This window comes from Mya arenaria, chromosome 14, assembly GCF_026914265.1.
Source record: "Mya arenaria isolate MELC-2E11 chromosome 14, ASM2691426v1".
Lineage (NCBI taxonomy): Eukaryota > Metazoa > Mollusca > Bivalvia > Myida > Myidae > Mya > Mya arenaria.
In genome coordinates, this window is record NC_069135.1 from 44,971,126 (window position 1) to 44,987,383 (window position 16,258).

The 16,258-nt window shown below is 33.7% G+C and overlaps 1 protein-coding gene across 3 annotated transcripts; it reads right to left on the reverse strand.

Moving 5' to 3' along the window:
- Positions 1–3,059: 3,059 nt before the first annotated feature.
- LOC128218373 (neuromedin-U receptor 1-like) lies at positions 3,060–15,806 on the reverse strand. Of its 3 annotated transcripts, none has more exons than XM_052926029.1 (2): positions 15,713–15,806; positions 3,060–4,462 (listed from the first exon to the last, which is right to left on the reverse strand). In XM_052926029.1, exons 1-2 carry the CDS (start codon positions 15,739–15,741, stop codon positions 3,166–3,168), a joined length of 1,326 nt encoding a protein of 441 aa, XP_052781989.1. In that variant the 5' UTR covers positions 15,742–15,806; the 3' UTR covers positions 3,060–3,165. The 3 variants fall into 3 exon arrangements, with proteins under 3 accessions (XP_052781989.1, XP_052781990.1, XP_052781991.1); XM_052926030.1 differs by lacking the exon at positions 15,713–15,806 and adding an exon at positions 6,313–6,433; XM_052926031.1 differs by lacking the exon at positions 15,713–15,806 and adding an exon at positions 5,736–5,770.
- Positions 15,807–16,258: the final 452 nt, after the last annotated feature.

Genomic DNA, 16,258 nt, shown 5'->3' on the forward strand with positions numbered 1-16,258 from the left:
AATTGGACGCATGCAGCCGTCGAACTTGACATAGGATTGGACGCCTGCAGCCGTCGAACTTAACACATGATTGGACGCCTGCAGCCGTCGAACTTGACACATGATTGGACGCCTGCAGCCGTCGAACTTGACACATGATTGAAGGCCATTAAACTTCTTTGCGCATTTCAATTGCATATTAAATGAACTTTTAATTAATCATTTTCTTTCATTTTTAAAAGTAACTGGGAATACGCACTTGTGCTATTATACTATCATATATACAAATGCTTTTTTTATTTAATCAGGTGTTATGCTCGGACATATTTCAATCAACCATCGTCCGGTTAAACACGTTTTTTCCATAATCCCCTTACATTTATTTAATATGTTACTCTGGGAGATGAACAATTACGTCGCACAAGAATAAAAATAGGCTTTCACTTTAAAACGGAGCATTAATTGTTAACTGGTACATCGACATATTTCTTCTAGGTTTGAACACTTACATATTATTATAATTTAGTGGAATACATCTTGAATCGACCTTTAAGTGGCTTAGATATATGAAAAAAGGCAAAGCAGGATTTTCATTAATTTAGATAAGTGTTGTTATATTTACTTCACCATCAATCAACAGTGTTTGTTCCTATGATCGATTTATTTTTACACTTACATGTTTATTCATCAATTAATTGAATATGTTTTCAATTTAATTTGAATATTTTTGGTTTACGAATACATATGTTTTCGGGCAAGTGCTAGAAAGAAATTCTCACGCGAAACAACGTGCCAATTTAATATTTTTTAATGTTTATTGTATTCAAGTTAAAGAGAGGGCATTTAAAAAAACAGAATCAAAATTTGAGAAAAAAAACAAAAACTAAATTACTTAAAATCTGTAAAAATGTTCTTTTTCTTTGAATTACACCGTGATGGTTTTGAAGGCACCGAGGCGTCAGTAAACAACGAAGAACGAACATGTTTGCGAAACTACAAAAAAACTCTGTTTTTCACGTCGAATGTTATAACATTTGAAACCCAAGTCCATGGAAGAAGATATATCAATGATGTGTTTCAGGTGTGGATAAACAAAATCCGATCATCGGACAAGCTGCGGAATCGTTAACCGGGTATGCTTCGTAACCGATGTTGACGCGTGTCCTCGGGTATAATTTCCCGTCCACACCGGAAATACTGACGGATATTTTAACATCCATAGTATTAGGTCTCAGGGAATAAGAGCAAAGTCGATTGGGCCGACCTTTTTACGCTCACAGTTCTAAGTCATGGGAATAAAAACATACATCGAAAATAATGCATCAGCTTAAAACCTGCATCCTCATCAAACAAAGAAACCACAGCACTTTTTCAGTATCCAAAGATTGTGTAACTTGTGTAAGCACTTGGTGCTTGATAGGAATCATAGCACTATGAATCCAAACTGAAATTCACATTATGAATAATTGAGAGATTATGTTTTGAGAGGATGCAATAAATCATACATTTTGATAATGTACTATTCGCAAGAAAGCTATGCACTTTTGATCATTCATGTAATCCCTTTGTTATAAAACCATTAGCGAGGATAGCAGGGTCTTTATTTAGGTGCGTTTAATTGTTGGCTTTGAATCTGAAGTTATTGAATAGCGCAAAGCACTATAAATGACTATGTATGATACCCTAACATTGATATCCGATACACTGATATGCCCGGTGACCCCATACTATTTCGGTATAAATAGATTTTATGCGCAGAAAAATAGGTATGCAATAGACATAAATAATACCTTCAACTTGTATTTATCTTTATTTGTCATCAGCAAGCATTAACCTTTCAAATGCATCAAATGAAATATAATTGTAAATGGAGCCGTAATGGCTTATTCGGATTCCTCAAATATCGTTTAGCAAACCATACTACACTCGAAAAGATCTGAATACTTCAGATTGGCTTCTTTCCGTTTAAAAATGCCATAGGACAGTCATGCTGTCTGCGTTGTCCTCCAAAGTATTGTTTGATGGCAATGCGAACAAATTAACATCCTTATTTAAACTATTGGTAATTTTCATATTATATTCGAAAAATATAATTTTAATTGCTTTCGTGTGCGATTGACGCCTTGTTTCGTTCTTCGGTGGTCTATTTGATGTCGGCCTTGTCGACATGGCGTTCGTTTAATTTCACAAAGCCAATCCGCGGAAATAATATTCAATTCTTTTATCAATTATTTTAATCAATTTATTTGATGGTATAATATTTACGGAGATGGCATTTTAAATTAAATCTGAAGCGATCCATTATATTTTGCTAAACTAGTGTTTAAGACATTTCTCCATAAGGAAATCTTTTTTTTAATTTGAATTTCAAATATAGATTCAGAGAAGACATACAGTTACAATATATATATTAGTGTTTATCTCGTCATCAGACAGACTACCGATTTACTGCCAAGTATTAACGTGATGAAGATTCATTCCTTCATTCAATCTTCGCTATTGCGTTAATCATTACTTAGCTGTCAGATATTACCAAATGATTTATATCGTTGATAAGCTTCTAAACCTCTAAGGTATCAGATACTCAGTTATGTCAATGTTGGATGAGTTTTGGTATAGTTTTAAAGGGTTCATTTGCATTAAAACAATGTTATTCTATAAATTATAGTTCACATATGATAGTACGAACACGCTAATGGCCATTGAAGTACACAACATATTTCATTTTCGTTTAATCGTAGACATCAGCAAACAACACCATATTAAATGTTACTACAATGGTATGGTGTCATCAGGCATCGCAATTCATTGTATACATCTGATAACTAAATTAATATCCCTTTCCCAGGAAACTACAGTGATTGAATTTAACAAACCTGATAATGTTGTTACTTTTACTTTATTAACAACACAATGACAATGCGAATATAAATAAATCATAAACTTTTAAATATTATACACGGCATTTTTAGTCCACATAAGGTAACAAGACATATAACAATATATTGAGAATCATAATTTTATATATATATATATATATATATATATATATATATATATATATAATTGACATACTGCATACCAAAAACAAATCATTTCACATTTACAATATAAACTTACATTTCGTACTGTACAGTCATTTGTATTTATATCAGAAAATATCTGGCCAAATATGTATGTGGGTTTTTACAAAACTACGTTTAGCTCTTTGGTACTTTTGTTACTTTTGGTGCTTTTGGAGCTTTTCTGGGACCCTGCTTTGTCGTACATTGGTCGTCGGAACTTGAACTTAAAATGCCGACAAAAGAGTGCCTTCTTTACCAAAATAACACACCGTCTACGAAAACTGATGTTTAAGAAGCTATAGATAATCGGATTAATGGCATTGTTGAGAAAGTAAAATTTGGAAAAAAGCTTGCTGAGAACATGTTCAGCAATTGTCTGATGGCTCTCCAAGTCCTGAATGGCTGAGCGACAGATCATAATTATAATTCCGGGAAGGTAACTGATAATAAACGCCACAGTGACAGCGAATAATACTATCGTGGTCCTTGTGACGCGGAACTTGGTGATGGCTTCAGCAAGCGTTTGAAGAGTAGGCCGAAACGCAGTCCTCGCTGCTAGGTCCGAGTCCTCATCCGAATATTCAGAGCAGTAGCGCACAACCCGTAATTTCTTAGTCTTTTGGTCATTTGAGTTCATTCCATTCAGTTGGATTTCTTCCTTGCTCGGTCTTTGGACCTGATCTCCAATAACAAGTTTCTTCCGCTTTCTGATCTCAATATAGATACGCACGTATAGGATGGTCAGTACAGTTACTGTGATAACGAAAACCGCCCCCAGCATTAGGTAATATATCTGGGAGAAAGATTGTTTACGATATGCCTCCGCAATGGAACAGTCGAATCCTTGAATTCGTCCATCTGGCGTTTCTGTTCGGGAGATTCCATACAGAATAAGGGCTGGGATTGCTATGAGAACTGCGGCGATTCCGGCTCCAATACACATTGATTTAATCTTGTACAACTCAATCAACATCAATGGCTTACATATCTTAAAGTATCTGTCAAAAGCGATCTCCACCAAAATGATCGCAGACCCGTATACAACAACCGCCTCCGTGTATCTGAATATCTTACAAACTGCTTCGCTGTAGAATGTGTAGGAGAACCAAAGGTCATATATCTCTGTTGGGAGGCCAATTAGACAGGCCAACATGTCAAACACCGCCATCGCAACAATAAAATAGTTGGAGGAGGTTTTTCTGAAGCGTTTGCAATAAACGAACAAAACAAGGCCATTTCCAATCGTCCCAACAACCATAACAATTACCAGAAAAGCAAACACTGGGAAATATCGGAGCGCCTGCACTTCATTATAGTGACTTAATGCCGCGTCAATTTCCTCAGGGGACAAGGTCGTGGTCGCCATGGATACGTCGTCGGATGTATTCCATTCCATTGCATCTGTGTCGTTGTTGTCGCTGGAAATATAACATGTATTTGTTATAATAAACTGTATGTTTGCTTTATCGACATATGTTTATTCCGTTGGATGTGTATGCAATACTGAAAGCATGATTTTATTTAATTTCATGCCGAATCGATTCAGTAAATAAACGTTAATAAAATCAATCTTAAATGTAAAAGGAACATAATGACTACATTTCTTTTACAGTATTGAACAACGTTTTTTTTTCAATAATGTAATTGGCATCCGGCTCCGATCCACATTGCCCTATACACATGACATGAATGACGCTAACCGCTTGCTGATATCAAAGATAAATGCCTGGATAAAATGACAACCTTTGTCAATAAAATGATGAAATAATGACGCCTAATGGCAATGGATGAGACGAACACATTTAATCATCGTACATTGATAAGTCTGGATCATACTCTGAAATGCCAACATGAAATATCCGATTATTTTTGCAAGACTTTAAAGGAGTTTAGCGTAACAACAAATTACTTCTATTGAGGACTTAAACATGTTAACTTATTCAATAATATTTAAGATGAACTCTTACTCCCAAATAAGCAGTACCATAATTAATACAATTGGTTAAAATTTAAAAGGATGAAAAAAATATATACAAGAACGATGAAGGATACCGTGTTGTATTTGACTAAAGGTGCAGACAAACGGCATTTCTACCTCAAGACGGTCGTTTATCACTGTAAATATGTTAGGACCACCATTAATTTAATATTTGTTCGTTTTTAGCTATGAAATGCACGGCTACATTCTTGCAATCAGTGATTAAAAGTGTCAATATCTTTATGATTTTGTAAGTAGCTAAAGGTTTATCACTCAAAATTTATGTTTGTTACATTGATTATAAATACGAGTGTCACTTAAATGTGTAAAGAAATACGAATACTACTGTCATTACTTTACTCGTAGTTGTATGTTGTGTTAATTGTTAAAATTTGTAATGCATCGAATCATTTGAAAGTACATGTAGTATATTGTATATTTATTTGTCAACATGGTCTGCTAGATGTGTTGTAAATACATCTTGAATCTTGAATCATGAATCTTGAATCTTGAATCATTACAACTATATTGTTTTATATATGTTTATATGGTTTTTTTGGCTCAAACTTACTATGTTGAAATTATAAGTGAATATATATATTTTTTTTAATTTATAGAACAATACATACTTTTATTGTTACAAGAAAAAAACAACGTACTAGACAATTTAAAGCAAGTACCTATTTTTACACAAGTGTCAAAATAGTCTCTACCTTCTGAAATATAAACATTAATTGTTCAAGGAAATTCCACCACTGCACAGCCTATAACGTGTAAAGCTACCTTCAAGCAAAGTTTTATAATTAAATATCCTTGAACAGCAATGTATTATTTTTACATGATAGAACATTCTCTTTAAAACAAAATCTCAGAATCCTGTCTTTCCTATTCATCATCTCTTATATGTTCCACAAGCGCATGACGTTATTTAAGTGAATGCGATTGCTGCATCCCAAAGGATTTTGTTAGCAAGCAATCCTGTAACAGCCTATTCTCCGATGGCCCGCAATGTCACATCAGCCTCGCAATATCACATCGGCTATATGATGACCCCACGTCTACCACAAGTGCAGGATTGGTAACTTCAGTGATCTGATTAAAGATTCCTTTGTCATGTCAAGCTATAATGATATATTGGCTTGGCTAGATTTGTAATTAATTTTATCCCAGTGGCCTATAGACAAAAATGATAACGAATCATCACTTTTCTCCAATATAATTAAACCTTGTCATGGCTAAATTTAGTTATTTTGATGTTTATTCGAGCATGAAACTATAAATAGTATATACGTTTATTCAATGAAGTCTCCCAGGTTTTCACATTCAGCACAACATCGGGACTTCGAACCTTCCACAAATAGGTATCCTTTATGACAGACACGCAATAACTGTTCTTATTTAAGTACGTTTGCCTACCACGTGCACATTTCATATCGGTTAGAATAAAGCTTTGACATGACACCGGAAAATTGTCCATAATCAGTTACCATTACGACGAACGTGATGTCTCTTTATTCTAATGGTAAATGAAAACAACAATACGTTCAACAATGTCAGAATTACAGACAAGGACAAGGCGTTACGCAATTTCTCGATTATATCACTAAAAGGTCATTTTTATGTGCTATGAGAGGAATGGAAAAATAACACATATTTGAAGATACTAGGAGAACTTACTTGGTCAGCATAACTAAGTCTTATTTCATTTTTGACTGCTTTGTTGTATATAATATGCATTCATAATAGATCATTTTCACATTACCTGATCTTGAGAGTAAAACAGGGGCATTTTATTTTTTTCATCATTAATACTTAATATAAAAAAACCTAAGTATATTTGTTTCTATACCTGCGATAAACTTCCAACAAACATGGATCCAAGCGTATTACTGTCAGTAATTTGTAAGAAAAAATACAACAACACAAAATCGTAACAAATGCACTGAGATGTTTTGTTAAATGGAGCAGGAAAGATTGTGGGGGATAAAATGTTTTTCTGAAGTCCTGTATCACGTCGAGTTCGGGTTGTAGCGGTCTCAATGGATGAATGTTTAAACATCACATGATACATAGTACAGCTTATCATAAAAGCGTGCTTACGTTTTATTCCCGTTATTATATGTATCCTGTTTGAACTTCACTTTAAATCCACGAAGCTGCATTAATAGTTTAGGAATCTCCATTGCGGATATGACGTCATAAACCGATCGCATTCATGATTAAGAGCTGTTTCTTGAAAACAGCATATATAGAACAAATGAATACATTGAAAATGGGTTCTTTTGGAAATGTTGTTAGGTCCTGAAAGTTAATGAATAGTATGTTTGTAATGTGAAAAACTTGAAAATGAAATAAAGTGAACATCAGCGTAAAAGGTAGCACCCTACAAATTCTACCTTGCTGATGCGGATTTTAAAAACGACAGGAGCGTCATACGGAGTTTTTGGCTGCAGACCGCAGGTGTACAGAATTTAGCACCGCCAATCGAAATCAGGAATCGTCCGATCTACTTTTGACATGATATGTTAAAGTAATTAATGCGCCGGTGTTACAAAACTGGGCGTTTGCTGTTATTCGGTTTAAAAAAGTGCGAATTAATATCACACTTTATTCAAATACGTTCATTAGGTAACAACGTTAATGTGAATTTAAAAGCAAGCCGAAGAATCTTAAATAAATCTTTTTGAGAAACCGAAGAAAATAGAAAATTACACAGAAAATGAAAATGTTTTGACTAAAAGACCCTTCCTTCGTTACCTACTACAAATAGTAAGATCGTCCTCGGCTTTAATCGGGTTTCATTAATTAACTTTACTCTATCAATAAACTTGCTACATGAAGGAAAAGGTCATACATCTTAGTGCAGATATATATATCAATGACTGTTTTGGAACTAGCTAGTTGTATAGAAAAAAGCGCCAATTTACATTACCTGTTTTAAGGTAATGACAGGCAATTATCGTTAACAGTTTCATTTTTTTAATTCGATTGTTTTTGCCTGTGAAAAGAATTGTAAAAAAAAGTGAAATCACGCATGTCGCGCCTACAGTCTTTCAACGCTTTCAGCGCTTTCATTCAATATGGCGTACTTGATGGGCACATAATAAGTAGCGATATCTGATATACTTCGTACGTTTGGAATCAGAACTAATTGCCTGAAATGCCGCTATCAGATTATCCTTAACGATAGGGAAATCATGTTTTCTTCGCGAAAACAAGTGAAACTCTTCCGGCCTTCACAAGTAATGATGCCTAGCCTTGGTTGAAAATATACCTGACCTTTGATTAAGCAGGTATTTCCGGCGTATTTGTTTGTTGACCATTGTCCAACCCCTTCCATCATCGTCGATCTATTTCACGAGGACGAGGTACAATAGCCAATGATTGAGTTAGAAAAGACCCATGCTGGTTTTATATATGTACACCAATTTCATTGGTTGCCAACCACAGGCACTCTTAGGGTGTAGAGTGCATTTGTTTCAAATTATTCACAAATGAATTCGCTTCCACAAATGATTGAATATCACCGCAAAAGCGTCTTGGAAAAGACAAGCATTTATATTTTTCAACGTTCAATTTATTAAGTCTTGCGAAAGGTTTCCAAAGAACAATATATCCATTGAATTAGTTAACATATCTGAAGCACCAATGATTTAGGACCTGGCTAGTTATACAAACATATTTTTTCCTGAAACATCATAGCAATATTAGGAACCTTGAGCAGTAATGGGAAAACAGTTTACTCCAAAGAACGTAAACAAACATATCTTAATATATCATTTTGTAGTTGTAACGAGACTTCCGAAATAAATACTTTAACCAGACAAAGTGAATTCGAATACATTAATTAAATTTAATGTCATCATTAAGATACTGTAAATGTCAACATGGTCATTACCAAGACGAAAACAGGTTTATTTAAAAAAACAACATTTTTCTTAGATGAACGACGAAGAATGTAAGTTAACTGAAAAAGCGAAAAATGAAAAAAAAAACACTGTTTGCGAGACTAATAGTTTGCCTTGTCGGTTTTCTTTGTTGGCAAAAAGGTTTCTCCACCGTATTTAATGTCTTGTATGTAGGGTTTAACCTTGGGACAAAATAGATCAAAGACACGTGAATGTGGTCCGTTTATCTATTTCGAATAAAAACAAGCACACAAATCAACGGTATGGTTTGACATACGTTTGCGATTTTTTCCTCATTTGGGAAGCATCATGTCATCCCTTGAAGCCTTACTGCGAAGACTAATCTTAACCGATGAATACCATCTGTAGCTATATTTGCTATATTTTTTACAACTGCGTACACTTACCCGCGAAGGATCAACTCAGGTGACAAGTCTTGAAAAAAAACAAGGATGCTGATTAAACTGGTTGTTTTTGAAACAGAAATGAACATGTGCGAAACACTCTTGTTGAAAAACACCAAACCGAGGGTCGAATGGAGTCACGGATTCTATGTATTTAAATTAACTACCTCTTCTAAACAAATTCCTACATTTGTTTTACACCCGTTTAATTTTTTTCATAATTTTTTCATCGTTGTTTAAACTTGCAAATATGTACATTAGCTTTGAAATAGAGAATAAATAATCAAAAGTGTAATTAGCATCATTATAAGTAATGCTCCTGACACTTTTGATACTTTGGACAACATTATTTGTGCATTTTTTCTTTGCAAAGGTGAATATTGAAAAAAAACAATATCCCCTTTCTGTTGTAGAAAGCAAGTACTTTATTAATAACCAACCATTGACCTATTTGATATTGCGTCTAAATACATCGTGTCTAGCACAGAATGTAGGGCCCATTAAATAGAACAAAGCCAACGCGAACTCATTTCTGCTATTCATTCAATCATACAATGGAAATTCCAATTAGAGAATGATAAATCCTCTGTGTCAAACAAGGAGTCCATTAATCTCCGTACCCACAAGTTCTCGAGAACGAAAGCGCATTTCTAGAAGGTAAAGTACAATCAGTTTTAGTTGCTTCTACAAACAGTCCAATAAAAGAAACGTATGTTATTCGGTTTAAAGTACTTTTAAAGACCTTGAATGGAAAAAGTACAAAGCACTTCTTAGAGCTATTATTGTTTGCAACAATAATCCCCTTGCTAAGAAAAATGCAGAAAAACCTCCCCAAATTTCGAGGCAAACTTAAATCATCCTGATTCTTATTTAGGAAGTTCAGATAAGTCAGCAATTTGGTTCTTGTTAAGTCTCCGGAAGTTACAATAAATGAATGAAGATTGTCTCCTTGGAGAACCTCACGTATGCAAACGACACAAACAAACTTTTTACACGCTCATTATACCCCTTTGTTTGGTCGATAAGGATCAGCTTGTTCGGAAATTGTATGCGACAATCGCGTAAAAGTGCATAGAAATGCAGCTATTAAATATACACATCTTGGTTGCGCCGATGATGAGAACAAGATACGTTTGTTTTAAAATTAAATACATTTCTCTCATCAACGTCTTTTGTTACAATCTTCTGTTTCTGGCAAAACATTAAATCTGAGAAAATGAAGAAAACCTCTTTCAAATCTTACTGTTGCAAATATGTTCCACGTTGAAACTGTATAAAAGTGAGAATATACACATGTGCATACTGTTGGCTTCAATAGTAATCAAGCTATTCACCTTGACTGGAAAACACAACAACAGACAACCATCGGCGTCCGCTTGTTAGGCAAAACGTCTTAACAGAGAAATTCGAACTACATGTATATACAGGGACATTCACGCAAACACTATCATAAATATTCACGCGTCATAAATCACATGAAAGGGATACCGCAGACAAACGAGACCGAAATGTCCATTGTAACAGCATGAAGAACGTACACGTATCACTTACATTCAATGCTTTGGTCTATCTGTTTCTAATCCACTAAATTAAGCGACACATTTATTACTTAACAAATACATTACAATAGAGAAAAGGCCACGCATTATACACTTTTATGAAATATTACTAAGCGATGATTACGGAAAGCACGAATTTGCAGTACAGACCAATTCATTAATGCTGTAATCGCGCTTTCTCTTCCGATAATGTGTTCGGTAATGGACTACTGATGCTACTGTATCAAAATTAAGTCGAAATGGAGATGATCATTATCAAGTTTGTTTATTCAAAACAACATCTTGCAGATAAACAAAGTTACACAAGTGACACGAATGTGAATTTGGGATAACTACGCAATACAACAGCAACAGAACACAAACTTTTTTGTAAACATTTTTTCAAGAAATTCTTATTTACGAATGAAAAGTAAGCAACTATATACTGCTCATTACTTCAGTTTTGAATTTTCAGACTACAGTCATTTTCACCTTTTGACATGAATATTGGTCAGAAATTGACTTACGAAACACCAGTCTTTAGCAAAAATACTCTGATAGCTTTCAATTACTGAGTAAAATAAGGCAAAGTTACAAAAAATTGTCGGCAATATAAAAAAATACAACAGCCAATCAATAGCTAAAAATATACTGTTTTATTTCAGAAATTGAAAAAAATCATTCGAAGGTAAACATAAATAGTGCCTATAAAACATTGCCGGAACACCAAGACAATAATATCAATGCAATTTAGATGGCAAAGTTGATGTTTCGAGTTATTTTCATCTTCTGAAGAGGTCGAACACACAGAGCGGGTATTTTATCGGGAGTGTAATGAGTTTTTTTTATATATAAAAATAACTTTATCATTATGTCTAGTGGGGTCGGTGAATTGTTATAATTGATAATTCTTATCTGTACTTTTTTCCTTCCCAAGCGGTGTATTGACATTCTTTTGATATAATGTCATTTTGAAAGTAAAGTGTCAAGGTTACATTAAGGTTTCCTTTATGTAACAAAAAGGTATACTTTTACTATTTTTTCCGGTCGAAAAAAAAAGAATTCTGAAATATATTTTGCCTATAACACAATTTAACTCAGAAGATTTTTGTGTATAGCTTTAACTAGGAATAGCTAGATATGTTTTCGTCAGGAGGAATTTAGTTCATAAAACACATACAATTTGAAATATGTAAGCCAAAGAATTGAAGTAAAAATTGATTTTGATGTTTCTTTATAATTTGGTTGTTAATTGAACGCATACACTTGGTGTGCTACACCCAAAATATCTTTATAAATGCCTATTTCATTTACTAAGGTTATTTATAAATATTTCCAACATCGGCCCGCGCAACACGGTCTTATCATTATTGCCTAGCGTTTATAGCTGCTACTCTCCGGGAGATGAACAATTACATGACACTAGAAAATGAAAAGAAACACACATAAAATGAAGCATTAATTGTTTATTGCTACGTCGACATATTTTCTTTTAGGATGGAACACTTACAGACTATTCGTTAGTAGGAAACATCTTGACTCGAACTTTGAATAGCCTAGATATATGAAGAATGTTATAGCACTTGGAACTCAAACGGGGATGTTTCGATAAGTGTTTATTGTTTTTAGAATGTTTCAGGATCTATCAGCCTGTTCTTTTCCTTTGGCTGTTATATGTTTACACTATAAATATATGCATATCATCACTACCTTGATGTAAGTTCAATGTAATTAAAGAACTAAAAGCACTATAGCTTATACCTTCAAGATGCACTCTTACTCCCCGATAAGATTTAATAATTTATAATCAATTTATAACAATTTATTACAATTAATAATATTGTTTTAATATTCCAAAAAGGATGAATAAATGTCGAAAACAATGATTCTTAAGAAGGATACCGAGTTGAATTTGAAACAACTGAGCATAAAACACGGTATTTCTATCTTATGAGACTATAGTAGACCACAGTAAATCTTTTAGCATTCACCGATCATTTAATATTGTTGCGCTTTCTTAAATTAAAGACAGGATTACAATCTTGTTATCAGTATTTTTTCTCCATAAATGCATTATTTAAAAATTGATGTTTGTTATACATTTATATGTATTGATTTTGAATAAGAGTGTCACTTTAAATCCTGTAAACGTGCAGACATGTGAATTAGTCTTACTATTGTGTAGGCAAACACTGAATCGTCTTCTACGGTACCATAGAAAGGTGATATGATTTTAACCTGCAAATCCACCATAAATCAAGTAACTTACTTAACTCATGTGATTTCAAATAGACATAAATATGAAATGACAGAGCTAGGAGCATGTTTGTCGAATACGATTTATTGCAGACCGCGCTAATGCCTCTAGAGAAGATCGAATACCAGTCAGAAATAACTTATTAGCACATTTTCTTTCCTAACTGCATGTGCAGAGTTTATCAGGATTTAAAACATCCGGTATCTTGGTTTATCGAGATAATTTTTAACATCAAGCAAGTAATACATTCAACTAACTACGACGATGTTCTATGGTCGATAACCCTACTATAGATTGTTCTATGACCAATAAACCTACTATAGATATGTTCTATGCACGATAACCCTACTATAAATATGTTCTTTGACCGATAACCCTACTAAAGATATGTTCTATGCACGATAACCCTACTATAAATATGTTCTTTGACCGATAACCCTACTATATATATGTTCTATGACCGATAACCCTGTTATAGACCTGTTCTAAGACCTATAACCCTATTGTAGATATGTTCTATGACCGACAACCCTGTTATAGACATGTTCTATGACCGATAACCCTACTATAGACATATGCTATGACCGATAACCCTGTTATAGATATGTTATATGACCGATTACCCTGTTATAGACATGTTCTATGACCGATAACCCTACTATAGATATGTTCTATGACCGATAACCCTGTTATAGACATGTTCTGTGACCGATAGCCCTACTATAGACACGTGGTATGACCGATAAACCTGTTAAATACATGTTCTATGACCGATAAACCTGTTATAGACATGTTGTATGACCGATAACCCTACTTAAGAGATATGTTCTATGTTCTAATATTGGCTCTATCTATAACCGATAAGTATCCCTTTAGTCTACTTTAGTTGTGATATGGTATATTGTCTTTATTGGTTGCGATTTAGTATATAATCTATTTTAGTTGTGATATGGTATATTGTCTTTATTTGTACTTGTGGTCTATAATATTTCCTCTATTAGGTGAGATCTAGTATGTTGTCTTTAATAGGTGTGATCTAGTATATTGTCTTTACTAGTAGTGTGTGTATTGGCTGTGATCTAGGTAATTGTTTTTTTTATTAGTTACGATGTAGTATATTGTCATTGTCATTGTTTGTTGTGATCTACTATTGCTTGCATGTTTTCGATGTGCACTATAGTGTTGCTGAATAGCGTAAATGAGGGGAAGGGCGAATTTATCAAAAGGCGACTATAAATTAATTGCTAGATTTTCATCCCCGCCCGCTGCCCCTTAAATTTCATTGACTCAAATAAAAATGTTGAACTTGGGTCTGTATTTGCGTATCGGGCATGTACTGTCCGGGAACCAGCCGGTGTCGATGTACGTGAAGTTAGCGGCCTAGCGGCGTGTCGATATAACATTTACATGTAAAAATGGTGATATATTACGACGGTGTTCGTGGTACGTATAGAAACACATGCATCTGGTCCCTTATGCAATAAGAAATATCATGGACAAATATTCAACGGTAAAATCGTCATCTATCAAAGTAAAATTACAAAATAAAAAATAAAATGTTACAACCATTTAGAAATATTTATGCATGCAAATCTAGCGATTCATCTAAATTGGACAAACCGGTTCTACGTTAGTACGAAATACGTGGAATATGTGTTATCGACAACAATCTTAATATGAATAGGATTACCAACTTCGTCTGCAGTATAATGTAAATGAATGTATTATCAAAGGAATACAGTTTAGATATGATTAATAATTAATAAGCTAAATACTTTGATTTAAGTTAGTTAGTTGAATATACAACACATGCAATCAAATTTTAATGCTTGTATATATATTTATATATTTATATTGTATTTACAGTTTACGGTATACACGTCATGTAAACTTACATAGACTAAATGAAACAAAGAGAAGAGGAAAATTCATGTTTATTTCTTTAAATTAAGAGAGGTTCACGCTTATTTTTATTTATATTTAGGTTTTAATATACAGTATTTCTTGTTATGTTTATATTTAATGATAGTTTCATGTACGCACTTTTTTGCTCGCTGATAAAAATAATGGCGTAATATGAAATTTTGCTTCTTATTCAGGTATATTCAGTATTATAAATAATGATAATTCGTATATAAAAACAAACGTTAAGAAGATAAATGAATTGGAAATGAAAAGCATGTCGACGAGACATTCTATTCCATACGCCAGTTCTCAGAATTATTTATATTAAAATGTTTGTTCCATGTCTGATGAGGTCTTAATGAAATGAATGTTACGAATATGCTTAGTAATTGAAAAAAGTACTAGAAAATACAAAAGCAAAGCAATTTATGTTTTTATTCATGTTCCTTATTGGTGATGGCGTTATACAGAATGTTTGCCTAATATATGGTAGTTACGGTCAGGGATGGCGAGTTTGTTTTTATAAAATCATAAAGTACTTTAGAAGTAGACATAATTACATGTGCATTACTTCAACATCCCCTGACTGAGAATGCAACCCATGACAGTAAATAGAACTGCAAAAACAAGTTGTAGAACAAACATAAATATTTATTTATAAAAGCGAAAACAGCTTACCTCCAAGACACATAGCTAAGCCACTCCATTCCGATATTGAAAGTGATCGCTGATGTTCGATATCTGGATACTGAGCTGGCTTCGTCACAAAATGTTGTAGGAGGCAATTACTTGGGCCCACCTATCCGGAAATCACTTCATATGCTAGCCTTTTTTATACTGAAGTACTTCTAGTACGTAGTGAACCTGCGAACACGGATATTGACAAGTCATAACGACACTTAATTACAATACTATTTATTGTTATTGTGAATCACCAAAAAATGACATGCTTAAATAGTGTCATGTTTCCAGGTGAACGAGTTTGGGAATATCTTAATTTAGTAAGCAAAAAAAGGCACTCATTATGTTTAAACAGGGTTTTTCTTAATGCAGCTATATTTCCGAAATCAGATGTCGATTATCAGTTACAATAAAACCCTCATTATTAATTTGGCCATGACTCTAAACAAGGAAGGGTCCCATAAACACTGCATTATATGAACAAGTAAATTACAGCAAACTTATTCTTAGACGAGGAACATAAATTGTGACTATATACTAGAA